General features: G+C 45.9%; 5 protein-coding genes across 5 annotated transcripts; 2 read left to right on the top strand and 3 right to left on the bottom strand.

Annotated features, from left to right (window-relative positions):
• Positions 1 to 2076: 2076 nt before the first annotated feature.
• Positions 2077 to 4382, bottom strand: psma6l (proteasome 20S subunit alpha 6, like). The gene is made up of 7 exons (XM_029171516.3): positions 4097 to 4382; positions 3765 to 3859; positions 3526 to 3607; positions 3274 to 3429; positions 3007 to 3185; positions 2743 to 2837; positions 2077 to 2536 (listed from the first exon to the last, which is right to left on the bottom strand). The coding sequence occupies exons 1-7, from the start codon at positions 4170 to 4172 to the stop codon at positions 2479 to 2481; spliced, it is 741 nt and encodes a 246-aa protein (XP_029027349.1). The 5' UTR covers positions 4173 to 4382; the 3' UTR covers positions 2077 to 2478.
• Positions 4383 to 4537: 155 nt separating this feature from the next.
• LOC114868132 (cilia- and flagella-associated protein 251-like) lies at positions 4538 to 9985 on the bottom strand. Its single transcript, XM_029171515.3, has 6 exons — positions 9518 to 9985; positions 7769 to 7809; positions 7622 to 7691; positions 7295 to 7360; positions 6208 to 7145; positions 4538 to 6117 (listed from the first exon to the last, which is right to left on the bottom strand). The coding sequence occupies exons 1-6, from the start codon at positions 9561 to 9563 to the stop codon at positions 6049 to 6051; spliced, it is 1230 nt and encodes a 409-aa protein (XP_029027348.1). The 5' UTR covers positions 9564 to 9985; the 3' UTR covers positions 4538 to 6048.
• Positions 9986 to 10132: 147 nt separating this feature from the next.
• On the bottom strand, positions 10133 to 14761 carry sars2 (seryl-tRNA synthetase 2, mitochondrial). Its single transcript, XM_029171514.1, has 16 exons — positions 14453 to 14761; positions 13551 to 13646; positions 13404 to 13433; positions 13155 to 13295; positions 12983 to 13037; positions 12841 to 12904; positions 12583 to 12688; positions 12423 to 12470; positions 12175 to 12283; positions 11975 to 12020; positions 11799 to 11886; positions 11604 to 11716; positions 11212 to 11305; positions 10866 to 10958; positions 10700 to 10765; positions 10133 to 10522 (listed from the first exon to the last, which is right to left on the bottom strand). The coding sequence occupies exons 1-16, from the start codon at positions 14726 to 14728 to the stop codon at positions 10382 to 10384; spliced, it is 1566 nt and encodes a 521-aa protein (XP_029027347.1). The 5' UTR covers positions 14729 to 14761; the 3' UTR covers positions 10133 to 10381.
• A 673-nt stretch (positions 14762 to 15434) lies between these two features.
• Positions 15435 to 19112, top strand: si:dkey-260j18.2 (uncharacterized protein LOC325231 homolog). The gene is made up of 5 exons (XM_029172153.3): positions 15435 to 15920; positions 16273 to 16426; positions 16530 to 16608; positions 16833 to 17060; positions 17149 to 19112. The coding sequence occupies exons 2-5, from the start codon at positions 16273 to 16275 to the stop codon at positions 18632 to 18634; spliced, it is 1947 nt and encodes a 648-aa protein (XP_029027986.1). The 5' UTR covers positions 15435 to 15920; the 3' UTR covers positions 18635 to 19112.
• A 2885-nt stretch (positions 19113 to 21997) lies between these two features.
• Positions 21998 to 26584, top strand: slc5a2 (solute carrier family 5 member 2). Its single transcript, XM_029171533.3, has 15 exons — positions 21998 to 22136; positions 22223 to 22294; positions 22582 to 22686; positions 22854 to 22913; positions 23005 to 23109; positions 23189 to 23294; positions 23442 to 23522; positions 24074 to 24303; positions 24398 to 24533; positions 24622 to 24729; positions 24829 to 24979; positions 25064 to 25232; positions 25316 to 25531; positions 25675 to 25804; positions 25867 to 26584. Exons 1-15 carry the CDS (start codon positions 22041 to 22043, stop codon positions 26082 to 26084), a joined length of 1983 nt encoding a protein of 660 aa, XP_029027366.1. The 5' UTR covers positions 21998 to 22040; the 3' UTR covers positions 26085 to 26584.
• Positions 26585 to 26629: the final 45 nt, after the last annotated feature.

Raw genomic sequence — 26629 nt, 5'->3', positions numbered from 1 at the left:
GCGTGAAAAGGTGGAAACAAACCAGGGCACATTTTCCTTCATCAATGCCGCTTCCGCAGTCTCAGCTAAGGGACGGAGAGCAGACAGACAGACAGGTGGGACAGTCAGAGAGGCAGGGTTACCAGTGACCATGGTCTACGTGTGTGTGCCGGTGTGTGTGTGTGTGTGTGTGTTCTGTAGGAGGTCCAGGCTACATCACTGCTGACACACTGCTGCTGGTAAATCCAGCTTAGTGTGTCTAAAACAGGCCTAGGAAATCTGCCACAGGGCCCCTAATGCTAGGGCCGCTGTCACCCTCAATCACTCACACACACCTAATCCCCCACTCCGTGACCCAACACACACACATGCACACACGCTCCCCAGCCAGTGCCCTGCACCCATTCAGCCTGGCAGGCAGTCCCTGTACCAGGAGACACCAGCCACAGGGTCCACATTTCACAGGGAGGGTGGGGGGGGGGTAACAAGGTGGTGGCTGAGGTCAGAGCACAGGGTGGAAGACGTGAAGTAAGACGGCAGCGAGGCAGAGCTGGAAAACCACAGCCATGGTTTGAACAGGAAGAACACGCTGGACGTGATAACTGATCAGGCCGTCATCAATCTGATCGACTTAAAGCCAACGTTTTCCCCTTTTGTTCTGTGTTCTTACAGGTCGTCTGGTGAATTCAGTGGAGATACCAACATGCGTCTGGTCTTGGAATAAACCTGGAACCAATAACAATGTTTGATAATGTGTTTGAATCCATCCATACATTATTCTAACATGTATAATAAAGGCATATCGCTGACTGAGCAGCCTCTCAGTCTAAATCAAGATTGATTTTAACAACCTCTCCTGTCCGTCTGTAAAGTGTGCGCAGTCGGATCATTAACATACAATTTCTGATTTCACTCAAATCTTTAAAGTATTGTGTGTATAAAAAGCTGTAAAGGGTCTAACGCACACATCCACTGTATAACAGGTAAGAATGAATGTATGTGTTTGTGTTGAAAACTTCTAGTGATTTTGTTTACATTCATTCCATAGATTTTGAATGTAAAGATTGTAGTTCAATGTAAGTTTATGTAGTCAGCTTTATTAATCAAATGCTGTAAGTATTAATAATATGTTACCCTATCTTTTTTCTAAATCCACTAAAAACAAAACATTCCCTTTTGCACATGACGATGAATAATATAAAAATGATGATGAAACTGTTTTTAAGTTTACTAGCTGATTAAAACAATCCAAAATGAAAAACATGGCTTTATTTTTTTCTTTATTGGGGGGTGTAGAACTTGCAGCTGCTACGACCTGAACTGACTGTACTGACACCTGTAAACACATATGACATAACAAATGTCCGAAGAAGCCAGTTTGAAGAGCAAAAACAGCAAAATAATTGTGAAACATAAGAAAACTGAGCAAAAAAATATCAGTGATCACTTATAGAGTTTCAGGGGACCTGCTAAAGAGAGAGAGTGTGTCTGATCAGGCCTTCATGATGTGGTTTGATGGAGGCCATTGCAGGAAAACAGTTTCTGGTCTGATTCAAAGCTGGTCAGTGGCAGCATCCTGCAAAAGGAGGTGGAGTAAACGAAAACTCTTCCTCTGAAAGCATGAGACCGGCTCCATGGTTCAGACTTTAACATGGGCTAGAGTCGGGCTTCTGTGATGGGACTGACTGTACAGTTATTGACAGTACACACGCACGGTGAGGCCAGCATAACACGATGTCATGTCAGGATCAGCTGTCCGTCATGTAACGTAAATGTTCAAGAGTCAAAATAGGTTTCTCTAAATAGAAAAGTACAGAGAGAAACGCTTGGGTCCGTTATGAAACACTCAAAGTGATCAGACGCGACAGCGCCATCTAGTGGTCACATGAAGCACCGCAGGACGTTGTTGAGCGTCTGTTAGGAGACGTGCTTGGTCTTGAGTGTTTCAAGTATTTATGAACTTTCTTATATATAAATAACTCTTTAACTAGTTACATTAGGTTTCACTGTTTAATATAATAATCTAACACAATAATTGGTATTCAGAACTTTCTTTCTGCACCTATTGAGTTTCAAATTATTAACTTAACACAGGGCAAAGTTTTAATTGATTGATTTTTAATGACAGTAGTTTTGAAGTGGCCAAAGATGAGAAAGATGTGAAATTTTATTTTCATTTTACACGTGTAGATGAAAACAGTGGTGTTAAGATACAGTATAAATAAGCTGTATGACAAATACTCACATCTGAACAAGAAGAATAAGCAGGGAAACAACTCTTTGACTCTAGAAATATGTTTCAGTATAAGGATGGTGTGTTGGGCCTGTGCTAAGCCTTCATAGGTTGTGATGTTCTGTCATGTTCTCTGATTCTGATTGTGCTTGGCTAAGTTTTATGGACGCAAGCGAAATCCAGTGACCATCTGGAGTTTAGACTGTTTCTAACGCGCTGAAAACGGAACGCCACGAAGCATCAGAGGCTCACGGGCGACTGCACCTCTACTCCCGTTCAGCAATAGCAACGAGGTGGACTTCTATCTCTGCCTCGGACAATGTCCTGGAGGAAAAACAGCACAGACGAAAGAAGGTGTCAATAAACAGAGGTGGGAAAAATATAGAAGATAAAACTATGGATCATTTTTCTTATTGATGCAACAAGTGAATGAAATGTTTGGTCCAAGGTAAGTTCTACTGGGTTTAAAACACAATACGAAGGCAAAACTATTAGATTTAAGTCTATCTGTCTGAGTCTGAGTAAATTACCTGAACTTTGGCTTGTCTTTGGTCACCACGCCGATCTCCAGCTCGCTGGACTTGAAATCCAAGGACAGGACAGAGGACAAACAGGAAATGGCCAACTGGAAGCAGAGGTGGACACACACATAATAATAAACATAATAAATGTAATCTTTAGTAAAGGTGAGACATGAAACCTCTGGCTCCAGTTGAGCCCCTGTGTTTTAAGTGTATGGAGAATTGATACTGAGGCTTTGGCACATCGTAGCTTTACACATGGGTTCACTCCACCTGTACTGCCTTGTCGTGGCTCAGCTCCGGCTTCTTCTTCAGTTTCTTCTCCAGGTAGCTGTTAGCCTCCGTCTGCTTGGCCCCGACTGCGGTGGCTCTGAAGCCACAGTAGTAGCCCGCCGGGTCACACTTATACAGGACCGGGCCCTGCGTGGGGTCCACAGCCACCATGATCATACCTGGACCAGAGGAGGCGGCGGAGGGAGCGTGACGGGAGAAAAGGCCGACCGCGTGTTTGAGACGTGCATTAGAATAAACCCCACTCACAGCAGCCCAGAGGTCTCATTTCAGCGTTCTGAGTGTAAACCTGGGAGATGTCCGCCAGCCTGCGACACAGCACGTCGGCCGTGATGTCATAGCCAAACTTGTACTTCCACTCGCCGGCCTCCACCCGCGCCCGGTGGACCTGGGAACGGCTGTCGGCTGCGGGAAGAGGGGGGGGCGCACACGGTGCACGGTGAGAGGGGACGCAACGGGGATGAATGCGACCACAGCAGGGGGTCCGGGGCGGTTACGTACCGTTGTGTCCGGTCATCGCGCAGCCGATGCGAGGGGTCAGTTTGAACATGTTGGTGACGGTGGACGAGTCCAGCAGCTTGTCCTGCAGGGGAGAAAAGGCAAAGCGTGACGTCACGTGACGGACGCTCATTACCGCGCGGTGGAAGCGTGGCTTGGTAACAGGAGCGCGGGCGATAACACGCCAGCGTCGCGTTCGGTCACTGGACCGCGGGCTCGGCAGAGACTGCGGGGCGTCTTACGGGCACTTTCTTCTGCGTGACCACCACCACGCTGTCGCACCCGCGGACCCCCACGGTGGTCAGGCCGTTCTGGGAGATGGCTTTGAAGGCATATTCTGCAAAGGGAGAAGGAGAATGCTGTCAACGGCCACGGTGTCGATGAGCGGGAGAGAAGGAAAATAACGAGGACGGGGCAGCTGTAGCTTTAGCTTAGCTTAGCAGCCGAAGTCACACTTCGTGACGGGCCAAAACGCAGCACAACTTTTGGGCTCGCGCCAACAGGTCGGGCCGGTGTTCTGTTTTAAAGGGTGGCTGTAATAAGGCATAATAATGCAGCATGCTGCGTTTCTCACCGACTTGGTAGAGGCGGCCCTCCGGCGAAAATATGGTGATGTGTCGGTCGAAACCCGCGTTCGAGCCGCGCGACATGGTCGCCCCGTCGTGACCTCGGGCGAACTTCGGGCGCACTTTTCTCGTGTTGGTTTCTGACGGAAGACTCGACGGTGCCGCTGCTTCACGCGCTCACGTTTGAGGAGCGAGCATTGTCCGAGCTGCTACGGTGCGATCTGCGGGATAATGGAGCCACTTCCCTGACAGACCTTTAGTTTCTCTTTCATTTGTCGCTGGGTCGGAGCCGCGGCTCCACGACGCGACCTGCCGCTCTGGCTTATTATTGGATGGCAGCGATCAGGAAGTAAAGCGATTGTCTCCTTATTATTTAATAACATGTGAATCAGGAGGCGACAACTCTCTTTCTCGGTCCCAGTTGATAAATTCACCAGCACGCACGATGGTTTAATACACTTCCAGTTTATTGATTGACAGGTAGCATAGAAGAAAACACAGCAGGCACGAACGACAGCACTCTGACTGGCCGGTACAATAACAAATGGTGTCTCTGTCTCCACTGCCGATTAAGACGCCCTCTGTGCTCAGTGTTTCTCCCACTGCATCTTTCTTGCTGGTTTTTGTTAAACACAAAAAACGATTTGCTCCCATACAAAAAAAGACACTAGCAGTACATTCATTTTTCATCTGAGTGAGCAAACGTTTCCTCTTTGGAGCAGACAATAATGGCCTCATCAGTATTAACTATAATTCTCTTTTTAAATATCGATCAGGTACTTTGTCAATGTTTGTTTACATACAGCAAATGTACTGTAAATCCTGGATGTATCAGATAAAAAGAGTGGTTATATTTCCTACTACATGATGCACATTGATTACATAATAATATACATAAAATTATCCATTATTTGGCTTATTATTGCATTCAAATTTGCAGTAGTCTACATTGTGTTATTGCAACTAAGTGGACCTCCAGTGATAACCCTGTGAATCCTGCACAAAGTGCACTTCTACCCAATGTCCTCGCGGGGGCGCCGTTGCATCACATGTACCTTGCACCTTGGCCTACAGACCGTAATATTCGCTATTTACACAAACGGTACGACAGTCGTGAAAACTGATGTAACACAACTGAATAATTCACAACGTGCTCGTCACTGTCAATGAAAGACAACAGGATGGCTTTAGTGTCTCCCTCTTCCTGTGACTCGTCCTTGGCTTGTTAAGATAAGAGTGCAAAGCGGGCTGAGAACCTGAAGTGACACGTTTAGACCTTGTACAGGATCCAGACAAACTCCACATCTGGATCTGTGCTGAATTACAGGAAACCGCCTCCGTGTTGTGTTCGTGTCACCCCGGGTCATCGCAAACAGTCAGGTTTTTAACAGTGCATGAGCCAAATGAAACACAATCCTTGATTCTACTTCAGATCTACTCCTACGTACAAATATCAGGAATATCGTTAACAGTCGGAACAGCATACACCTAAGTTATTCGTTATTGCACAAAATATATGCTCAAATACATATAATTACGTTTTAGTGGGGAATCGGCTTTTCCCACCAAACACACAATCTAAGATCACGGAGCACTGATTGCCTGTATTCATGACTTACGTTTCCATGGCGATGGCGCGATGTTGTGTTTAGCGATCGGCTGTCGAAATTTACATTTGAATCAAGGTGATCTGCGGCTGAAGTCAGATCACCCGCGCATCCGGCTACCGACACGCAAGCGCGAGGGACGGACGCGCGGCGCCTCCGTTTGCCTCGCTCTCCGGGCGGCCGAGACGCTGAGGGGGAAAAAACAGCTATGTACAGTTTTCTACCGCTAAAGCGCAGCAGGGTCGCGTCTGGCGCCGCGTCTCCGAGTGCTGTGGGGATTGGAAGGCTGTTACGTGGGAAATGTGTGATTGTGAGCGCAACAAAGGGGGTCTGACGGTCCGACAGCGTGGCTCTTATCCTCTGCGAAGCTCTCTCAGCTCGGCAGCAACTTTGCGCAGCTCTGCTTCAATCTCCAGCAGCTCCTGTATAGATATAATTACATATTTATTGAATTAGTCTTACTTATAATAAGTAACTGCACCTAACTGTGAATATTAGCTCCATCAACCTACCTCTCCCTCATCTTCATCGTCACCCTCCTCCTCCTCATCTTCCTCCTCTCGCCCCTCTCCATCCTCTCTGACATATTCGTCCTCATCTTCCTCCTCCTCCTCCTCCTCCTCCTGCTCCTTGATCCTCTCCCGCTCAAACTGCTGCGTGGCCTCGTCGCTCGCCTTCTCCATCACTCTCTTCTGCTGCGGCTCCTTCACGCCCGCGGCCTCCGCCGTCTCCGTGCCTCCGTCGCCCGCCCGCGCCTCGCTCTGTCCCTCCTCCGTCGCGTCCTTCCCCCTCCCATCCTGCGCCTCCTGCTCCTCCTCCTGCACCTGCTTCATCTTCCGCACCAGTTCATCCAGCTCCTCCTGCTTCTCCTTCCTCTCCCTCTCCTGCTCTGGCTTGCTGTTGCTGTCCTGCTCCTTCAGCAGCTCTTTGAGCTCCTTCTCCACCTTCTCCTTCTCCACCATTAGCTCCAACTCTTTCTTCCTCCTTTCCTCAACCTTCTGCTTCTCTAAGTCCTCCTCTGTTTCTCCTTCATTCTCTTTCTTTTCTTTCGTATCTTCTACATCCTGCTTCTGTTCCACTCCGGAGGTTTTCAGATTCTCCCTCTCCTTCACGGCCTCATACCTCTTCTTTTTCAGCTCTTTCAACAGTTCCTTCAGCTCTTCATCATTCCTCTCATTGTTCCCTTTGTTGGTGATCTCTTCAGCCAGCAGCTCCTCCAGCTCCTTGGCTCTCTCCTCTTCATCGTCTGTTTCCCTGTCTTCAATCCGTGGCTCCTCCATCATCTTGTCTTTGGTGTCATCCTCCTCTGTCTTGTCTCTGTTTTTCATACGATCGGTGTCATCGCTCTCCTCATCCTCCTCTGTGTCACTCTGCTTGAAGTCACTCTCGTTGTTAGCCAAGTATTCATAACGCTCCTTCTCCTGCTCGTCCTCATCCTCCCTTTCTCTCTCTGCAAAGGTTACACAACAATATTCCATAGTTTAGAAACCTAGACGTGTCTTCTGTCACATAAAAACATAAAATCACTTTAATTTACGTTAATAAAATTTCAAAAAGCAGTTTGGGACATATTTGTGTCTGTGACGTGTGAGTTCTTACCATCATCAGCCAAGTTCTGCAGCTCCCGGAGCAAACCCCGATGCCGCTGGACGTCCTCAAGCTCCTCTGCCAGATATGACAAATGCAAACACTTCATGGTGTATCTGTCTAAATATCTATGATATATTCAATAAATTCTACCTGTTATAGCAAAGGAAGCATAAAGGAGGTTCAAACTGGAAGTTATTTCATGTTTAGTAAATGCCTGTCAGTATTGGTCTTGTTTTATCTTAATATTAATATTTGCACACATTGTCAAATTGTACATTCATTTTTAAACTAACAACTAACCCTACACACTGTGTAATATTATTTAGGTTAGGTCACCTGCTAATTGTGGGTCACAGTCATGTTGCGCCCCGTCCTCATTCAGTGTCTCCTGAATTATACATTCAACCTGGTGCGAAACAACAAAAACTGGGTTAGTTACACATTTAAACACACTTGTGCAGAGTGAAAGGGAACATATCTGACCTTGGCATCAGTAAAAGGTGATGTTACCGGTCGGCTTCCCACTGACGCACAAACAAAGTGGGGAATAAAGAGAGAATTAATTAGAAATGGATTTTAATACAGCGATGAACACAAAACTACCAGCAATGACTTTTATTGAGTTGTTTGTCCTGTGCGGGCGTGGGTGGAGCTCCCTGTTAATGTGAGAGCAGTTACCTTGGTGAAGTGACACAGCAAAGAAGCTTAACCTGCACCCCCCTCCTCTACAGGATGCAGATATTCCCAAAGGCTTTAGCTCACGGGTTGTTTCCCGCCAGGCCTAAATCAGTCTCCAATCCCCGCCTGCCTCGACATCATTAAAGGGACACTAAGCAGTCCTAGCAGCGCGTGTTCTCATGGAGATACGTTCTAACGAGAATCTAAAGGTCAGTATAGATCACAATCCACGTTCAGTCTGCAGCCTGTGACCTTTTCTTTTATTGTTATGCACCGCATCCAACAACTGCCCGGAGCACTAAAGCACAGTCAACCTCCTGCGCCTTCATGCTGCCATCGATCTAAATGTCAGCCCATCGCAGCAGACCGGAAAACGTCAAATGAACTTTAATGGCTTCAGTTCCACGCTATGTTTATGGCAATAAGTGTAAACACAAGTTTAAAAGGTCAGGAGCAGCAGGACCAAAGGACACCTGCAGCCAGTGATGAACCCCCATACGAACACGTGAGTGGCCCAGTTTGGCCCAGTAATGCTCTACAGCACCATGTGATGGAGCGAGAGAGAGTGCGTGTGCTTGTGCGCGTGCGTGCGTGCGTTTGTCGCGCACGCGCCCATAAGCTGGGCCATCCCAGTCTCACAATTAATGCTGGCTCTGGCTTTATTGGCTTGTCCTGCTCTCAGCGCTCCACCAGACTCCATCTTAAAAGTCGAAACATCTCAAGTGCGGCGTCTGACCAGGTCACGTGACTGGCGCCGAACTCTAATATGAAGCTTTAATTGAAGACTATAGGCGCCGTCTCTCTCTCACGTTATGCCTTGGTGGCATTTAGTGGCACCGGTTCTGCCGTGTTACGTACAGGTGGACGAGTTCTGCCTCCATCTGAATTCTTTGGGTAAATCGAACTTTAATCCTTTATTCATCTCTATGTAGGTTATCGCCCGTGCTGCCGCACAGCGCTGCGCCCAAATGCGAGCCCCGTCTCCACACGCACGCCTGCGTGGGAGCCAGACTCCCACCGCCTCAGCCCGCAGCGAGCAGCCGCACTTTGTTTCAGCGACCAGTGTTTTCCACAGCAGCTGGTGCGTGTTACTACGCAGCGGGCGCACATGTGCGCCGTCCCGCTCACCTGCGCCGAGCGCTAATCTGCGTCAAATGCTGGGACCGTTTTCAAGCAGGTTATAGTCGAAAACGCGCGTTTATGAATATTATTACATCCCACCGGGTACCAGTAGACAAACAGAAAAGGTGGGCGCTCTAGAAATTATGTAACTACGCTATTGTTTAGCCTATTAGTCTAAAGCCCAGAGGCTTCTCCACCGGGTTAGCATTCAGTACACCTCCAGTCTGCTTCACTAAGTACTGGAACCCAGTGCGTCGACTGTTTCACTAAATGGCGAGTTTCCTGCCGGTAAAAATAAATAATAGTAATTAATAGGCCGACAGCTGTGGCACAGTGTGAAAGGCGCAGCATCGCGTTTCGTTCAGTCAACCCACGGAGCGCCCCACATACACAAAACACCGCAGCGGCTCCACTAATGTGATGATCGCTTACCTCCGACTGCCACCGAAAGAAAGACTGCGGCGACCAGGATCCCCATCGGAGCCGAGAAGCGACGCTGCTCCGGGAGATAACCTTGAAATGACGGACTGGAGCGTCTTCGCACCACCGCCGAGCGAGCTGGAGCTGAGCCTCGGAGCACAGCCGCGCGCGCGTGTGTGCGTGCGTGTGTCAGGTGACTGAGACCGGATCAAAACCCAAACCCTGGTGAGGCTCCAGGGAGTCAGGTGGTACGTGGTGTTAAAACGTTTAAGCGTCCACAGCGGCCAATACTTGGGCGTAAGCAGCCTACACAGGCGCTGCACGGGCGGACAAAACGTGTTACTCTAATCTAAATTAAACACAAACTTCTCAAATCACCTCATGCTGCATCACTACATACACTCAGTGATAGTGTTAAAGCAGCAGACGCTCTGTTTGCAGGGTCCACGCAAACATTGTCTCTCCCTCAGGCTGCTGGTTAATTAATGCTGTGCATCAATTATTGATATGTTGTAACAGCTGGTAACGTAACAGGCCTATCCTTTATATAATCTCTACTAGCCATTAATTATTCTGTTCAGCTGAAGGTCACGGTGTCATTCAGAGAGATGTCAACAAGAAAAAAGCAACAATTGGGAAATTTATTATATCACCTGGATCACTGTAAACAGCTTTCTCAATGTCTGATGCATCGCTTTTAAACTCACTCAATTTACTCTGGAGATCAGAGAAAGCAGTGAATGTGCATCAGTAACAGTATGAAGTGGTACTTCCACATTTACTTCCTGTTTGGCTTCCTGGTGCCGAATACGAACATGAACTGAATCCTGCCTCAGGTGTCTGTGCGATGGCCAGCGTCAAACACTCGTATTGCCATCATCTGGTCTGAGCACCAGGCCTCAGGGGCCGGATGGGCTGGTTTGGTCCGATGTATTTCACAGGAGTGTACTGTGGCTTCTCAATCAATTCTAGACCCAAATAAGGCTGCAGGGCTGTGGGGACACGCACCGTCCCCTCCTGAGGAGATGGAGAGAAGGGATGAAGAAGGAAGAGACAGCAACAACTCTAGCATGAAATTATTAGGTTTCTATTCATCTTAAAAGACAACCAATAAACAGTGATAAAATCATCCTTGTTATAATCTGTATTCACAAAAAGGCTTATGACGTTTTATATACTTTATCGATGTCTTACTTTGGTCTGGTGAGTCTCCAAGATAGCAATGATGGTTCGAGGGATGGCACAAGCTGTCGCATTCACCTAGCGACACACACACACGCAGATATTATGGAGCTGGTATATTTTCGTAAAAGCTTGACCAGCAGGCTGTACAGCAGTGCTGCCTCATCTGCAGTCTTACTGTGTGGGCGTACTGCAGGCTGCCATCCTCTCTCTCATACAGGATGTTGAGGCGTCTGCTCTGGTAGTCGGTACAGTTGGACCCACTGGAAATCTAATATATGGAGGGGGAAAAAAACATGTTGAAAATTAACCTCCAGAGTCTATTTGCAATTGATAATGTACGAATTAATGTGTTGAAATAAATATTGGGGTTAAAACAACTGCTTGCTAATTATGACACCTGATCTTCACATGAGTCATAATCAGAATATGTCAGCTGACATTCAGTAAAATCCTACTCATCTGCCTTTGAGTGGAAATAAGGCAAGTAGATAAGTAGATGTCAGTGAGACAATAAATTCGACCTCTCCATAGCTGTTCCTCCCCGGCATCCAGGCTTCAATGTCGTACTTTCTGTAAGCGGGAGGACCCAGTTCCTGAGTTGGCATTTCCAGGACTCTGAGGGAAAGAAATAAAATGTACAAGTACATTCATAATCCTTTCAAAATATTATGAGTAGTTTTAAACAACTAAGAGTTAAACAATGAAGGTCCAGATCAACATCAGACACCAGGCCAGTGGAGAGTCCATGTTGTTGTTGCCAAATGTTTGGAATCAGTGTGAAGCTGAAGGGAAAGCTTAAGGCTGATTAGATGCCTCCCCTGATGGCACTGACAAGTCACACACTCGGACCAGAATCTCTGCACAGCAGTGTGTAAAAGACAAGAAGCTCTGTATTTAATGACTATGTGCTGACCTGTAGTGTAGTTCAAGTGCAGAGAACATCTCTTTCTGCAAAGAGACAAACTCCTCCAGGAGCTGAGCGCTTTCTGCTCCCGTTTCATCAGCTGTCACTCCGAACATCTCTACCTGCGGCACACAGGATTACAACAAGCAGGTCCTGGATCAGTGACCTGATGATCCTACACATATCCATCTGTGTCTGTCTAACCTTGTTGAAGTGATGAACCCTGTACAGGCCCCACGTCTCTCTGCCGGTGTCTGTCTCTGCTCTGTAGCAGGTGCTGCTGCAAACGTTCCTGCAGTGAGAGGCGACAGCTCAGATCAGATGTAATTAAACTACGACAGCGTAACCCACCCTGAGGAGACTGAGAGGGTGCTGCTGACCTGACAGGCAGGTCTTTCCAGTTCACCGCATGATCCATGAAATAACCTGAGATATAAACCAGATAATTATTTATTCTCTTCTCAATGAGAGAATCTCTGCTTATCGCTTCTCAAGAAAAGTGGTAACTCTGTATTTGTTTTTGTGTCATTTATTGTGTCATTATAGATACAGTAAACTCCAGTAAGGAAATGAATTTCACCTGCTATGCCGACCTCTCCTGTCCCAGCCAGGTTCAGGTCGGGAAAACGTGCCGGGTCCAGTGAGTAGACCTGAGAGCGATGGGCATTGGGTTGCATCCCACAACCCTCCTGGATGATGAAAGAGAGGGAAAAAGGTGAATAATCACAAAGAGTTGTGGGTTTCAAAGTGACCATGAGTAAGTTTCCTTCCGTAGGAACGTAATACAATGATAATACAAAATATTTAATAGGTTCCACTGTTACTTACAAACACTGCGCCCCTCAACATGTCAGGCACAACCATGGGAATGAAGCCCTGAAGGACTCAAAAAGAAAATGAAAGTTTTTCTCTTTTATATAGCAATGAAACAATAACACATAATTAATTTGGCAGCCATCATGACTACAATGCCAGAGCACAGGCATACCCGTCGCTGTAGTGTGTCAAGAGCAAAGTTTTGTAGTGCCGACTGAAGTCTGGCCCCTGCTCCCCTCAGATAGTAGCACCTGTGGCCTGAGATGTGAGATAAATGCCTGTAGGGGAGCACAGGACAACTAAATATTGACAAAATGCTAATCACACCCAGCTTGGTGGTGCAGTGGTTAGTGCTCCTGTCGTAAAGCTAAGACAATTATGCAACATAGCAGCTCTAATTCGTGAAGTGGAACAACAGACTCATCCTCACCTCTGCCTGATGAGACCCAACATTTGCCCCAGCTCCACATGACCTCTAGGCTTAAAGTCAAATTCTATAACAGAGAGACAGTTTATTTACAGTTCTTGATCACCATTTGACCAGTAACATTAGAAAGCAGACCCCCAGTCACCTGGCTTCTCTCCAACCACCTCCACCACCCTCGCCTGGCTCTCATCTCCAACTGGCTGAGAAGCAAAAGACAGACATGAATCAGCAGGATTTCATTACAACAAATGGTCTGTGTGTGTGTGTGTGTGTGTGTGTGTGTGTGTGTGTGTGTGTGTGTGTGTGTGTTCTCTCACCACATCAGGATGTGTGGTGTTGGGCAGTCTGAGAGCTCGTATGTAGAACTTCTGATCCAGTTCCGTCTCTTGGTGCAGCAGCTGGTTCAGCCTGATGCGAACATCTCGACCTCTCTGCAGACTCTGGGAGTATTCTGGAAGCTGCAGGGGGTCCACAAAAACGCAGAAATTACCCACAGTGCAAATGGTCATTCCTTAGTCCGGAGCAACATAATAAAAATAAAGATTAAGATATGAAACCAAACTTACATTGGTGAGACCTTCTTTTCCATATTTGGTCTGCGAGGACAGTTTGAAAATATTAGGCGTGTTGATTTCCCAGCTTTACTTTGTATTTATACAAAACTATCAAGATAAACTGGTACCAGGGAAAATCATTGTAATAACCTTACTCACCACTAACGCCTTGACCGTTTCACTGATCTGTCGTTTCTCCTTCTCCAGCTCAGACATTTCTGCCCTCACTGCCTGGAGCTCCTTCCACACACACACCTACAGCAACAAGCAGCCAGTAAGTCAATGGGACTGAAATTCAACATCATCATCATTTAACTCTTAACCATCTGCATTCTGTTCATTTAATTATATGCGAGAACATTAAAGTTAATTGGATTAAAATGATATAACATATCACGACAAATATTATTACTTTGAAAAATATCTCTTATAATGCAACGCAATATAAAGGAACTGGACTTTGGCTTCCCTTTTCTTTTCATGTTGATATCTAACAGTGAACACAATGACTGTATCTGTAATTAATAAAAGGATGAAAGTAAATGTTGGAAAAATACTGCATTTAATCATTGGAACATATTTTGCTGAAGCCTCGTTAGCTGTTCTATGGCCTTGAAGTTTCCTCCCTTCTGCTCTGCAAGAAATAGGGAGTACTGGTGTGCAGCATCCTTATATGATGTGCGCAATGCTTGCTTTGTGCAGGAAATATTTCCCACGTACTGTGTAACTATGCACCTCCCAGAATGAAATACATATTTTGAGCTGAATTCTTGTCTTCTCTACAGTCAGAGGAAGTTGTCTTAGCTGTGAGCTGCTCACTCCTAGCAAATAAAATCCTGAAGAAGGTCCAAACTGATTGTGTCTGCTTTATTTCAGATTTACAAAGGCAACTAACAATTTCCCTAACAGTAACAATGTAAAAGTCATATTGTTTTATATGTATACCTTCTGTGTAACCACCGCCCACCTTCTTGGAGCCTGTGTTCCACTGTGCCTCTTCCCCTCCCACTCATTGTTTTCTGGACAAGTCCCTGTCACTCGTGTGAAGCTGGCAAACTTACTATTTTCCTGACATCGTCCGCGCGCAGGTCGCCCTTCCTGTTCTCCACGTTAGCGATGACATTGTCGGTCTCCTCACACACTGCTCTGATATCCAGATCGGGCTTGTCACTGTAACCTGCGCGGACGTGCTCGTACAAACTGCTCCGGACTCCGTGCGACAGACGTCGTGGAATAAAACCACTGGTCGTTTGCCTTAAACACTGTCCAGCGACCGGCGATAACCCCGTCAGTACAGCTCCTCCAGCTCTGGCAACCATGCTGATGCAGGACGCCATGTTTGCCCATTGGCCGCTGGTGCATTCACGGGGTTACGGAATAATCAGGATTATTGTCTGGGAGGTCTCCTGGTTTTTATGTGCTCAACATGTGCATTTTAGATTATGTATGTCACCATTTAGATCAAAGTGTAACATGTTTTTTATTGTTGCAAACACGCTCACTAAAAAAAATAGATTTTCAACTCCGGAAAGATGATTTCATGGATTCAGTATGCAGACTTCTTATCTTCAGAATAATACATAAATGCTATATTAGGATTAGTGTGTCAGACTTTATTAATTTTTTCAATTATTAGTCTTAAAAAGTACGTGACTTATATTTGCAAAGATATATTATGTTATACAGCAATATATCTAGAGTTTATACTTCAGTAAAAACATTTTAAAGTATATCTTCTAAACGATTTAATAATTATAAATTATACTTTTACTCACAATAAGGTACTCAGCTAATTGTATCTACATTTTGTAACTAGTAAGCCCTTTGTATATATATACCGTGAATGCACCACGATGCGGAAATTAGTACTCTGATACAAGAATAAAAATAAGATTTTATAAATTATTCATTTTATTTTTGCCAGCAAGAATTTCAATTAAATTTCGTCAAAACAGTGGAAAGAATAAACGAGCAAAAAATATAACAAATTTACCAAGAAAAATCCCCAGAAAGCGTCACCGGCCAAAGGTCATCCAATGGGAAGGGCGGAAGTTTAACGTTGCCTTAATCCGGTTCAGACATGACAAGTGCGGCCGACGGAAGCTGAACTCAGTCCGAAATTTGGGCTCATAAGGTTTCAAAAAGCACACTGTGCACTGTTTCGCCACCGAGCCGGAGCCCTGTGCTGGCTACCATGCCGGAGTGCTTTGTGCTACGACGTGAAGCCTCTGCGGAGGAGGGGAACTGTTCCTTTGTGAGCTAGTTTTGGTTCGACAGTGTGTGGTGATGTTGTACGAGGGGCTGGATGAGCAACGAGTAGCCTGACGCGTCTTCACCGCAGGCCGGGACCAGTCCTGCAGCAAAGCCCAGAGGTCTGAGGGAGCCACATGGAAGGCAGGAAAGCGCCTGCAAGCCTCCGGTATTAACCGCTACCTGGACACGGTTAGCCTGCTGCAAACTGCACCACCAATTCCTGCGAAAAGTGAGACCAGAACAGCTTTCACGGTGGAAACGAGAAGAAGAGCAAAGGTAATGTGGACACCGACGCTACAACTGTTGTTGTTGTTACAGTCCGCTGTATATGCAGATGTTTTTGTTTTGCTTTTGGTAAAATATTTAGGCAGACGTGCTCTAACAATGGGGTGGGATAATCACGTGGCCAGTAAAAAAATACACTAAAATGATGGTACCAACAGCCTTGTTGTTATTTCGCAGTGAGATGTGTTGTCTGGGTCAAATGTGTCAGGCCTTTATCTACAGCACGTTTGTTGACATGTTGTGTAGTATCTGTGAGCTGATTACAGACTGATCAGAAATGCATCATCAGCAGTGTGTGTGTGTGTGTGTGTGTGTGTGTGTGTGTGTGTGCATTGTATTTTAGATGAATGCTGTGCGTGGGGGCACAGTCACTTGGCGTCCCCAGCCATGGCAGGATGGGGACGGAGGAGGAGGGGAGCCTCTGTCCGACAGCGACTCAGAGGAGGAGGACTTCCCTGATGACAGCACCACCCCGCTGGGAGACTACATCACACATGGTGAGACAGAAATGCTGGTTTTCCTCTCTTTATATTTCTCCCTTTTTCGGGTCGTCTGAACTTCTGATCCTTCTCATGTCTCGTGTTTCTGACGTGATTGTAGGACTGAAGCAGCTCCTGGATGCTCAGCAGTTGTGTGATGTTACTCTCCTAGTTGAAGGAAAGAAGTTCATGTGTCACAGGTACCGTAAGTCTGACATAGTCTAAGACAATATACGGTCAATCTACACACATTTAACACTTTCCTGAATATATAGTGGAAAGAATCTAAAAGAAGATGGGAAGCAAATAGGAATTGTTCATTTTAAACAAATTTGCTGTGATATGAAAATAAAGATATGTTAAAAACGTTTTTTTGATGTTAAAGAAGATTATTATTTCACATTTGTACCTTGTCTTCCATCAGGGTTCTCTTAGCAGCTGTGAGCCCCTACTTCCGGGCCATGTTCACCAGCCCTCTGGTGGAGTCCCGCCTCACTGAAATCCGCCTGGAGGAAGTGACGCCATCCGTCATGGAGACCGTCATACAGTTTGTGTACACTGGTGAGGCAGGGCTCTCCCTGGACACGGCTGAGGATCTGTTTGTGGCTGCCAACCGGCTTCAAGTCATGCCTCTTCAAGACCTGTGCTCCAGGTAAACCTGCTGTATGAGGTCAAATTGTTTTGCAGAGCATTGTTTTTATTTTTACTTTAACACCCCTGTCTTTCTCTAACGTCCCCAGGTTTCTGTTTGAGCACCTTTCGGTGGATAACTGTCTGGGGATGTACTCTCTGGCTCGTTCTCATCACGACCAGCTGCTGCTGCGCGCCTCCCTACGACTGGTAGCCCAGCACTTCCCCCGAGTGGCCCGACAGAAAGATTTCCTCCTGCTGGATCACGGTACCTTAGGCAGCCTCCTGAGCTCAGACCGGCTAGGGGTGGACTCAGAGGCAGAGGTTTATGATGCAGCTCGCCGCTGGGCAGAGCACCAGCCCCTAGATCGCTACGCTCACATGCCTGCATTGCTTCACCACCTGCGTCCAGGGCTTCTGTCACAAGAAGAGAGCCGAAGACTGAGCCAGGAGCTGGGGCCAGCTGCAGCAGGTGAGGGGCTCGGGGGGCCCCTCCGGCCACGGGAGGGCATGTTTGAGAAGAAGATCGTCTGTGTGGACCTGACACCTCGGGAAGATGAAAACTTAGCGGCAAGAGAAAATACAGTGGATTGTTTTGACCCTCGGACAGGAAAGTGGGAAAAGTTAGCAGCACTGAGTTCACTTGTCAGTCCTGGCTGCACGGCTGTAGGCGACAGGCTGTTTGTAGCTGGAGGGATCCTGCGAACAGGGTCTGTGTCTGCAACCGTCCATGAATATGATGCAGTGCTGGACCGCTGGATAGAGCGGCCTTCAATGGTCCAGTCCAGGGCTATGCTAGGTCTGTTGGGCTGTGGAGAGTCACTCTATGCCTTAGGTGGCTGTAACCGCTCAGCCCTGTTGGACTCCAGCGAGACTCTGGAGCTCACTACACTACAGTGGACTCCCGGACCTCGACTGCCGCTCCCTCTGCGCGCCTTTGCCTGCGCAGCTCTACGCGGACGACTTTACCTTCTGGGTGGCACCACGCTCGAACAGAACCGAGCCGTGGTCCACTCGGGCGTGCTTATTTATCACACTCTGACAGACTGCTGGACGCGTGTGGCACTGGACTCTGGTGCTACCTGCCTTGCTGGAGGAGTAGCAGTGCGAGGCGGAGTCTGTGCAATAGGGGGATACATGAGGGACACCACCAAGTTCCTGGATGGAAACTACACCAATCTAGAGACTTTGGACGCCACAGGACGTGTGCTGTTTTTCAGAGAGGGAAGAGGGTCTGGGTTAGAGCGGGAGGTGACTGGGGGAGGGGTGCTGGTTACGGCAGAGCAGAGGGGCGGCGCAGGTGGTGGAAGTGACCGAGCCCCGAGTCCTGTGGTCTTTCCTGGCCTGCCGCGACGGATCGCCTCTGGGGGCGTGGCCAGGTGGAAGAGGCGGATTTATGTTCTGGGTGGGGAAAACGGCTCACGGTTCTACGACAGCGTATATTGTTGGAAGCCTGGCTGGCGCAGCTGGGTCCAGAGACGTGAAAAACTCCCCGGAGACACTGGAGGGGTGAGCCAGTTTGGGTGTACCACTCTAAAATTCCCTAAGAAACACATCCTGTCCAGACTGAGACTAGCCAAAGAAAACTGCAAGTAGGACCGTTGATGGGGAATAGTACGACAGTAGCCGTTAATGAGAGGGAGGGATGAGCTTCAGGCGGAATTAGCTTGATTCAGAAGAATGCCTTTTTATACAATTTGAGATGGGGCACAGAGCAGGCCTATAACATCTGATGAGATCTATTATGCATTGTCAAATGTACAGGCAAAGAACAAGTGGAGCTAAAAAACTGGATAAAAAGATGCAACAAGCACCTGAATGTAACTTACTCCAGTAGTTGTCAGGACTTAGAGAAGAAAGGGCCTTTTATTTGTTTTATCTAAGTGTATTGTCAGCTTTTTTACTGGGGTAATACTTGTAAGGCTGTTTGGAAAGTATTTTAATGCTGTGAAGTTTTATTTTCTTTTTTGTTTAGTTTAGTTTAGACACAAGGATGCTCATACATGTCTGACAATGCTATGTTCCACTGATTTGCCTGAACTTGAAACTTCTATTAAAGACTGAAACAAAGACATTTAAGATTTCCATTCTTCTTGTTTGCAGCACACCTGGGTTGCATTCAGGAAACAGTGTTGCCTTTAGTAACATGTTGCAACTTGTTAATTTTAGCTGTTCCTGTAAACGATCTAAATTCTGTCCTGTTAATTCTCAGGAAACGGGTTTTGCAGTGCACCATTGTGCTTTGGCTACAACAGAAACTCGCACGGCGCTATCTGAAACTGTCACCTACTTTTTCTAATGCCGTCTAACAACATTGCTCTGCTGATTTTCCGATTCCCCTCTTTTCTTTCTTTTGGTGTTTTTTATTTTTTTTTTTTGAGACATTTCATCAGAAATAATCAGTAAATTATTTTGAGCAGAATGGGCTTTTATTTGACCCGCTGTTAGTCCACATTTTCTTTGCCTTTCGTGCTGCTGGTTTTAAACCATGCTAAAGTTACCAGTGCAATTAGGGGCCAAACAACAAAGACTGAACCCTGAGGAAATGCATCACAACATTGTTTTAACTAAACTGCTTAAAGTTTGGCCATTTTTATTCAACTGTGATAAAATTAAAACATGTATTTTTTACGTTAAATCATAATTGAACATAAATGGCCAGTCTGCTTTACTTACTTCATAAACCTGTAAAGATCTGGAGTTATTTTTTTTTTGTATCTGAGACTGAGAGTTATGTTCATCTTAAATTAACTTATTCAGACCCCACCCTGCTGCAGAATATGACTTTTTAAGCACAAAATAATACTGGAGTCAGTCAAAGAAGTGGAACATAGCATTAAAGAAGGAAAAACCAAAACATCAGCCAGGATGCCTTCCTATGTCAATATATAGCAATATAGTGTTATAGCAATGGAAAGTGACGGTCAGCGATTTGTTAGATCATCATGACACTGTTTTGCAGAGTGACTAAAAGCAGGAATCGCAACTAGAAGTCGGCTCTAGTGAAAACTGATCTCTAATAACCTGATTGTACATCCTTGAATACTTGGTGTACAATAATGGACATAGCTGGTGTATATGAACTGGTGGCGTGCAGCCATTAGCCATGATTTATTTTTGTGTCTGGATTATGGCTCTGTTCAGCAACTTTTCTAAACCTTCGTGCCAGGTGAAGCGTTGGTTTTACTCTGATTCAGCAGGCACGTCTTCTTTTTTTATGGCTCCAGCCAGTGGACCTGAATGTGCTTGGCATGGAGGTTACACTATGTGTCTGAACACATGAGCAGTGCATATTATTTATTGAAATGTATTTTCAAAGATTTTGTTGTTGGTATTATTTGCTCTGACAGCAAAGTAAGAAGCCTGAGCCTCTACTACAGACATCACATGCGACTGAAGGTTTAATTCCCAATCCTGGAACGGTAGTGTAGTTGTACAACGCTGTTTTCTTTACCTTTATTTCTTTAATTTATACAAGTTGTCAAACGGAGGAGATCTGTGTGTACTGCCACGCACTGCCAGCTGTGTCTGAATCTGAAGATAATGTCTATGACATTAAAGTAAGTGGGTTTCAAATTATGAAATGCAGTGAAGTTATTTTTGGTGTTTCCTATCTTATTTTTCATATTTAACTCCACATCAGATAATTATTTTTGGCCTCATGTTAGTTAACATTGATGTAGTTTTTTTGTAGAAGGCGTACACATATCTTGCTTAAAAAAAGACATACACTACAGTGCTAAAACTCACTTCCCCCTGAATCAGCCAACTAAAAGAATTAGAACAATTTCATCATTTACGGTGATTCATCTTTCCGAACAAATCTGTGGAAATTCCCGTATTTTCCAGCCAACAGCAGATGTTATACACACCAGAAAGATTATTCGCAGTTAGCCTCAAAATGTTCAGTTATTAGTTTATTTGGTAAGATTTAGAGTTTCCTTAAAGTATTTTTACAGCACACAATAAACTCCATTAATATATATTCCACAATACAATGCCCTGCAGGTTTAGGTTGAGAGGCTCTGTTTCCCCCTATGGTTAAACAAAGATCAACAACAGATTTACATAGATCAGTTGAATTTACTTTTCCCGTGTCACTTAAAGCTTGTATGATGTGACAAACGACTGTGTGCGCTTCAGCCTCTTTATGCTGAGAACTGACTCTTCAGCTCTTCACACACATCCACACCCACGCACCCATGTGCTGTGTCTCTGCCTTAAAATCTGCCTTATTTGTACAATGTAATGAAGTTTGGGAGCTGAAAGGTGAATGGATGTTTTGATAAAAGCCACTGTACAGGCAAAAAATGTTGGGACCCAATGAATCAATCAAGAGGCGAGAAGGACACAGAGACAGCACAAAATCTCTACCTTTGTGCCTTCTTTAAATAACTGCTGTTGCTAACGAAGCGAGATGTTGATTAATTTGATCACTTTATGTTTAATGCAATGTTTAATAACACATAACACTGCTTACTGGATTACAGTATATATGTATCTAATAGAAAATACCTTCACAAAGTAGAAATTTCCATTACAGCCGAGAATATTGAAAATATTAACATAAAAGGGCCAGTCTGCTTTACTTACTTCATAAACCTGTAAAGATCTGGAGGTCATTTTTTTTCAACAATTGCTAACGTGATTTTATTTGTTCAAACTGTACAATATGAAACAACACACTCAATTTAGAGAATATTGAAAATATTCTATTTTTAAAAATCATAACAAATGTTTCACTTTTACCAATTATTGTTTAATTTGTGGACACAGCATTTGTAAGAGCACAAAAAGATACTTCAGCCCCGGTTTGGTGTTAATAATTACTACAATTAATAAAACTGCTGAATCTGCTTGTGTCACTAGTGGCCAAAGTTCTGACTTAGACTGGCCACCACAGCCTTTACATTCGTTGGCCTTATTGGTACCAGCATACAGGTAGTTTAGGCATTTTTGATATGAGATTCTTGTTTCTAAGTCACAATTTATAACTTGAACAATGGAGAGTCCTGCAGACAAAGCGATGGTCAACAACCCAGCTGACATCATCATTATTGTTGGATATTTCATCATGGTCATCGGTGTTGGAATTTGGGTAAGTGCATCTATACACAATTTTAATATGTGGCCTGTGTTTGAACAGGAACAGTGGAACACTACAAAGTCTGTCTTATGTTATAGTCAATGTTTCGGATCAATCGTGGGACGGTTGGAGGATATTTCCTGGCAGGACGGACCATGACCTGGTGGCCAGTGAGTCCAAAATAACTTTAAAGGATCATGTGTTGTTGTTCTTTTTAAGATTTAAACGAGAACTTAATATTAACATTTTATAGTCTGTCCACTAGAGGGGGCTAAATGAAAGCCTCTCTGTGTGAGTGTACATATTAAATAAAAATTACAAGTCATTCTGCGGAAGCAAACAAAAAAAGAAAACTCCCCCAAATCCTCCTCTACACATGTTCTACACACTGACGCTCCAGTGGACATCGTGCCAGGGTTTAATGTCCCATCTGTGCATGTGTGTGCTCTTTTCAAAGGTCGGTGCGTCTTTGTTTGCCAGCAACATCGGCAGTGGCCACTTTGTGGGCCTGGCAGGCACCGGAGCAGCCAGCGGCATCGCTGTGGGGGGGTTTGAGTGGAATGTGAGGCACTACGCGCATTAACAGCTCACTGAATGCCCCGGCCGCGTTGACTGTACACAGATAACATCCATCACCGCTATAAATGTTGAATTGCCACGTGCTGTATGTGACAGAGCCGGTGTCTAACGTGTTACATGTTGTGGTTTGATTGTCTAACAATGCGTCAGGCTCTGTTCATTGTGCTGCTGCTGGGCTGGCTGTTCGTACCCGTTTATCTCACAGCTGGGGTGAGTACCTCTGGCTCTATGATAAAGGACCCCTGATCACCCTGATGTGATGACTGTATGGTTCCACCCTGACTGGAATGTGTTGTGTTAGGTCATCACCATGCCCCAGTACTTGAAGAAGAGGTTTGGAGGATCCAGGATCAGCCTCTACCTCTCCGTTATCTCTCTGTTCCTCTACATTTTCACCAAGATCTCTGTGAGTCGTCGCATCCGCGCGGACCCGGGGCACTGAGCGTCTTTCCTCCCTCACTCCTCCACTGCTGGTCTCTGTTCAGGTGGACATGTTCTCAGGAGCCGTGTTCATCCAGCAGGCTCTGGGGTGGAACATCTACGTTGCCGTCATCGCACTTCTGTTCATTACAGCCTTGTATACAGTCACAGGTGTGTGTGTGTGTGTGTGTGTGTGTGTGTGTGTGTGTGTGTGTGTGTGTGTGTGTGTGTGTGTGTGTGTGTTTGGAAATGCAGTCCTCAGTCGAGGGATCCTTAAGGCTTCAAGGTGAGATCTTTGGTGTGTGTGTGTGTTACCAGGTGGCCTGGCTGCGCTGATGTACACTGACACATTTCAGACTTTTGTCATCATTGCTGGAGCCTTTGTCCTCACCGGCTTCTGTAAGTGAAAATTTAATCATGTTTATTCTGCTAATACACATGTTTGGCTTATGAAAGAACATTTTTATCCCCTCGCACAACAGTGTGACAACAGGAGACATTAACTAACGTCACCAATCATTAATTTCACAGCAGCAGTGTTGATGTTGCAGAGCCACCTCTAGTCAGACACCAACTGCCCTCTGCAACTATGTGAATTATTTATTTTATAGAAATTCAATGTGTATCAGATTTTCATTTGTGTGTAAAGTCAGAGTAGGAAGCAGACTAGATAAAAGCAGGACTTACCCAGTGGAAGAGGAAGGACAGGCATGTCCTATTGTCAAGCAGTGATGGGATTAAGACTGCAGACTCAGCAGCTGACTCATATCTTCGGTTAGAACAGTATCAGACAACAAGAGAACACTGGACTATTGAACCGACGCAGACAGAACAAACATGGGCTGAGGCTCCATACAGGGACTAAAACTACTTAAAAGGCCAGCAGGGACTAATAATTCACTTTAATTGGTCCTTTAGACGTCTTTACCCACTCTCCTCTCCATCTCTAGCCTTCGTTGAAGTGGGAGGCTACGAGTCTCTGCTGCAGAGGTACAGCTCTGCCGTTCCACACAACGTGTCCTCCATGGAGCCCCAGCGCTACAACATCTCTGAGCACTGCTACAGGCCCAGGCCAGACGCCTTCAACCTGCTGCGGGACGCCACAACCGGGGACCTGCCCTGGCCGGGGGTGTTGTTTGGTATCGCTATAGTGGGAGGCTGGTACTGGTGCACAGACCAGGTGAAATTCCCCTCAGTCGTGGTCTTTATTATGTGCTGTCCTACACGTAACCCAACCTGGCCTCCACTTCTTCATCCTGCCGGTGCGTCTGTAGGTGATTGTGCAGCGGTGCCTCGCCGCTCGCAGTCTCACCCACGTGAAGGCTGGCTGCATCATGTGCGGCTACCTCAAACTGCTGCCCATGTTCCTCATGGTGTTCCCCGGCATGATCAGCAGGGTCCTCTACCCAGGTCTGCAGCCAGATATGCGGTTTTATTTAATGTCATGAATAAAAGCCGAGGAGCAAATGTGCGTTTGCTGGTTTGTATCCACCTGCAGACGAGGTCGGCTGCGTGGTGCCTGAGGTGTGTAAGCAGGTGTGTGGGACTGAGGTGGGCTGCTCCAACATTGCTTATCCCAAACTGGTGGTGTCAGTCATGCCCAATGGTAAATATGAGCTTTATCCATCAGGTTTCACCACTTCATACCGTCATACTGTCACCACAACCCCTCATCCATTTTCACTGCTGCTCTTGCTCTTGGCAGGGCTGCGAGGCCTCATGCTGGCTGTGATGCTAGCGGCCCTCATGTCTTCGTTGGCCTCCATCTTTAACAGCAGCAGCACGCTGTTCACCATGGACATCTGGACTCGCTTCCGACCCCTGGCCACAGAGCGAGAACTCATTATTGTTGGCAGGTAAATCATAGACAGTCACTCTTTAGCTTTGTTACAGGGATCCAATAAGCCTCCACTCACCATCTTCTTCTCACTGCTCCTCAGAGTCTGGGTGCTTTGCATCGTAGCCATCAGCATCTGTTGGATCCCAGTCGTCCAGGCGGCTCAGAGCGGTCAGCTCTTCGATTACATCCAGTCAGTCTCCAGCTACCTGGCTCCGCCCATCGCCGCTGTCTTCCTGCTGGCTGTGTTCGTGAAGAGGGTCAATGAAATGGTATCGCGTGGCAACACATGATCACGCTGCAACATGTGCATTCACTGCGCTCACCATGGAATATTTCATTTCCTGTCTGTCAGGGTGCATTCTGGGGCCTGATAGGTGGTCTAGCGATGGGTCTGTGTCGGTTGTTGCCCGAGTTCTGGTTTGGCACCGGCAGCTGTATTTTCCCTTCTAACTGCCCCTTCTTGGTGTGTGGGATCCATTACCTTCACTTTGGAATCATCCTCTTCTTCTGCACGTCAGCACTGGTGCTGCTAGTCAGCTACTGCACTGATCCCATTGAGGATGTGCATGTAAGTCACTTCTTCATTCCACACCAGACCAAAGATAACTTTGTCTAACAAATAAACAGAACAGCAACAAACAACCAGCAGGGCGTGACTGGTTTAATGCAGTTTTTCCATAGTGACTACACTGAGCTGTCATTAATTTTTAGCTCCATCGTCTGGTCTTCAGTCTGCGTCATTCTAGAGAGGAAAGGAAGGATTTGGACTGGGAGCAAGGCGAGAAAGGAAGAAGAGCCCAAAGAGAGGCTGAGGAAAAGAGGAGGCAGGATGACGATGCAGGTATGAGAATGGCCACAAATGAAGCAACTGTATACAAGGTGCTAACTCCCAGTCCCTTTCAGAAACAGAAACAGAAGTGGAAGAAAAGTCTGGTATCTGCCACCTGCTTGGCCGTTTGTGTGGAGGTACCAGCAGCTCGCAAGACACTGAGCAAGACGAACCTGAAGCGATGGACAAAATGCCTGACATTAGTGAGCACCCAGTGTGGAAGTATGCTGTTAATGTTAATGCTCTGGTCATGATGACCGTAGCAGTTTTTATGTGGGGTTACTACGCCTAAAAGTCCGGGGTACATGGAAATGGATGTCTTCACCTTTCTAACAATTCGGTTCCTTTTTATTGGTCATAAGACGCCACTACAGTGCAAATAACCTGTTTTTACTTTACAAAATATTCAAAATAGTCATGCAAATCTACTACCGACAAGGTCTTTGTTTTAAAAGGTGCAGGAGATTGTGATCCAGCACTGCATCTCTTCTAACGAGCAGAGTAGTGCAGATCCTGAAATGTTTTATCATATTACAGAAACCATTAATGTATACGGTTACAAGTCAATCTTCGTTTGCTTCCATCACTGAAATAATAGAAGTGAGAAGACAAAATTACACATTTGAAAAACAGGTAAAACCTAATAGAATATATTGCATTAGGTTTGGATTAAAGCTTAGTTCAAGAAGTAAATGCTCTTTGGTCAGATGTTATATTATATATACACACAGTAGTTACATTGTGATCAGTGAAGTATAATGTTTCATGCAATTATAAATATCCCTTACGGAGATTACTTCTTATGCTGAATGAATGAGAATGCCTTTATTAGTCCCA

Source organism: Betta splendens, chromosome 13 (assembly GCF_900634795.4).
Source record: "Betta splendens chromosome 13, fBetSpl5.4, whole genome shotgun sequence".
Classification (NCBI taxonomy): Eukaryota; Metazoa; Chordata; class Actinopteri; order Anabantiformes; family Osphronemidae; genus Betta; species Betta splendens.
The sequence above is the reverse complement of the archived record's forward strand: the minus strand, read 5'-3'. Positions and strand labels throughout refer to the sequence as shown.

Excerpts from the sequence above, each read along its gene's own strand:
- si:dkey-260j18.2 (XM_029172153.3), top strand. The coding sequence starts at position 16,273 with ATGAATGCTGTGCGTGGGGGCACAGTCACTTGGCGTCCCCAGCCATGG. Across the intron at positions 16,609-16,832 it reads AAGAAGTTCATGTGTCACAG|GGTTCTCTTAGCAGCTGTGA; the intron begins GTACCGTAAGTC and ends GTCTTCCATCAG. Across the intron at positions 17,061-17,148 it reads CTTCAAGACCTGTGCTCCAG|GTTTCTGTTTGAGCACCTTT; the intron begins GTAAACCTGCTG and ends TAACGTCCCCAG.
- psma6l (XM_029171516.3), bottom strand. The coding sequence starts at position 4,172 with ATGTCGCGCGGCTCGAACGCGGGTTTCGACCGACACATCACCATATTT. Across the intron at positions 3,430-3,525 it reads CGCGATGACCGGACACAACG|CCGACAGCCGTTCCCAGGTC; the intron begins GTACGTAACCGC and ends CTCTTCCCGCAG. Across the intron at positions 3,186-3,273 it reads AATGAGACCTCTGGGCTGCT|GTATGATCATGGTGGCTGTG; the intron begins GTGAGTGGGGTT and ends CCTCTGGTCCAG.
- slc5a2 (XM_029171533.3), top strand. The coding sequence starts at position 22,041 with ATGGAGAGTCCTGCAGACAAAGCGATGGTCAACAACCCAGCTGACATC. Across the intron at positions 23,523-24,073 it reads CTTTGTCCTCACCGGCTTCT|CCTTCGTTGAAGTGGGAGGC; the intron begins GTAAGTGAAAAT and ends CTCCATCTCTAG. Across the intron at positions 25,233-25,315 it reads TGAAGAGGGTCAATGAAATG|GGTGCATTCTGGGGCCTGAT; the intron begins GTATCGCGTGGC and ends CCTGTCTGTCAG.
- LOC114868132 (XM_029171515.3), bottom strand. The coding sequence starts at position 9,563 with ATGGGGATCCTGGTCGCCGCAGTCTTTCTTTCGGTGGCAGTCGGAG. Across the intron at positions 7,361-7,621 it reads CTGTGACCCACAATTAGCAG|AGGAGCTTGAGGACGTCCAG; the intron begins GTGACCTAACCT and ends CATATCTGGCAG. Across the intron at positions 7,146-7,294 it reads GCAGAACTTGGCTGATGATG|AGAGAGAAAGGGAGGATGAG; the intron begins GTAAGAACTCAC and ends TAACCTTTGCAG.
- sars2 (XM_029171514.1), bottom strand. The coding sequence starts at position 14,728 with ATGGCGTCCTGCATCAGCATGGTTGCCAGAGCTGGAGGAGCTGTACTG. Across the intron at positions 13,296-13,403 it reads GAAAAGAAGGTCTCACCAAT|CTTCCAGAATACTCCCAGAG; the intron begins GTAAGTTTGGTT and ends GACCCCCTGCAG. Across the intron at positions 12,284-12,422 it reads TGTTGAGGGGCGCAGTGTTT|GAGGGTTGTGGGATGCAACC; the intron begins GTAAGTAACAGT and ends TTCATCATCCAG.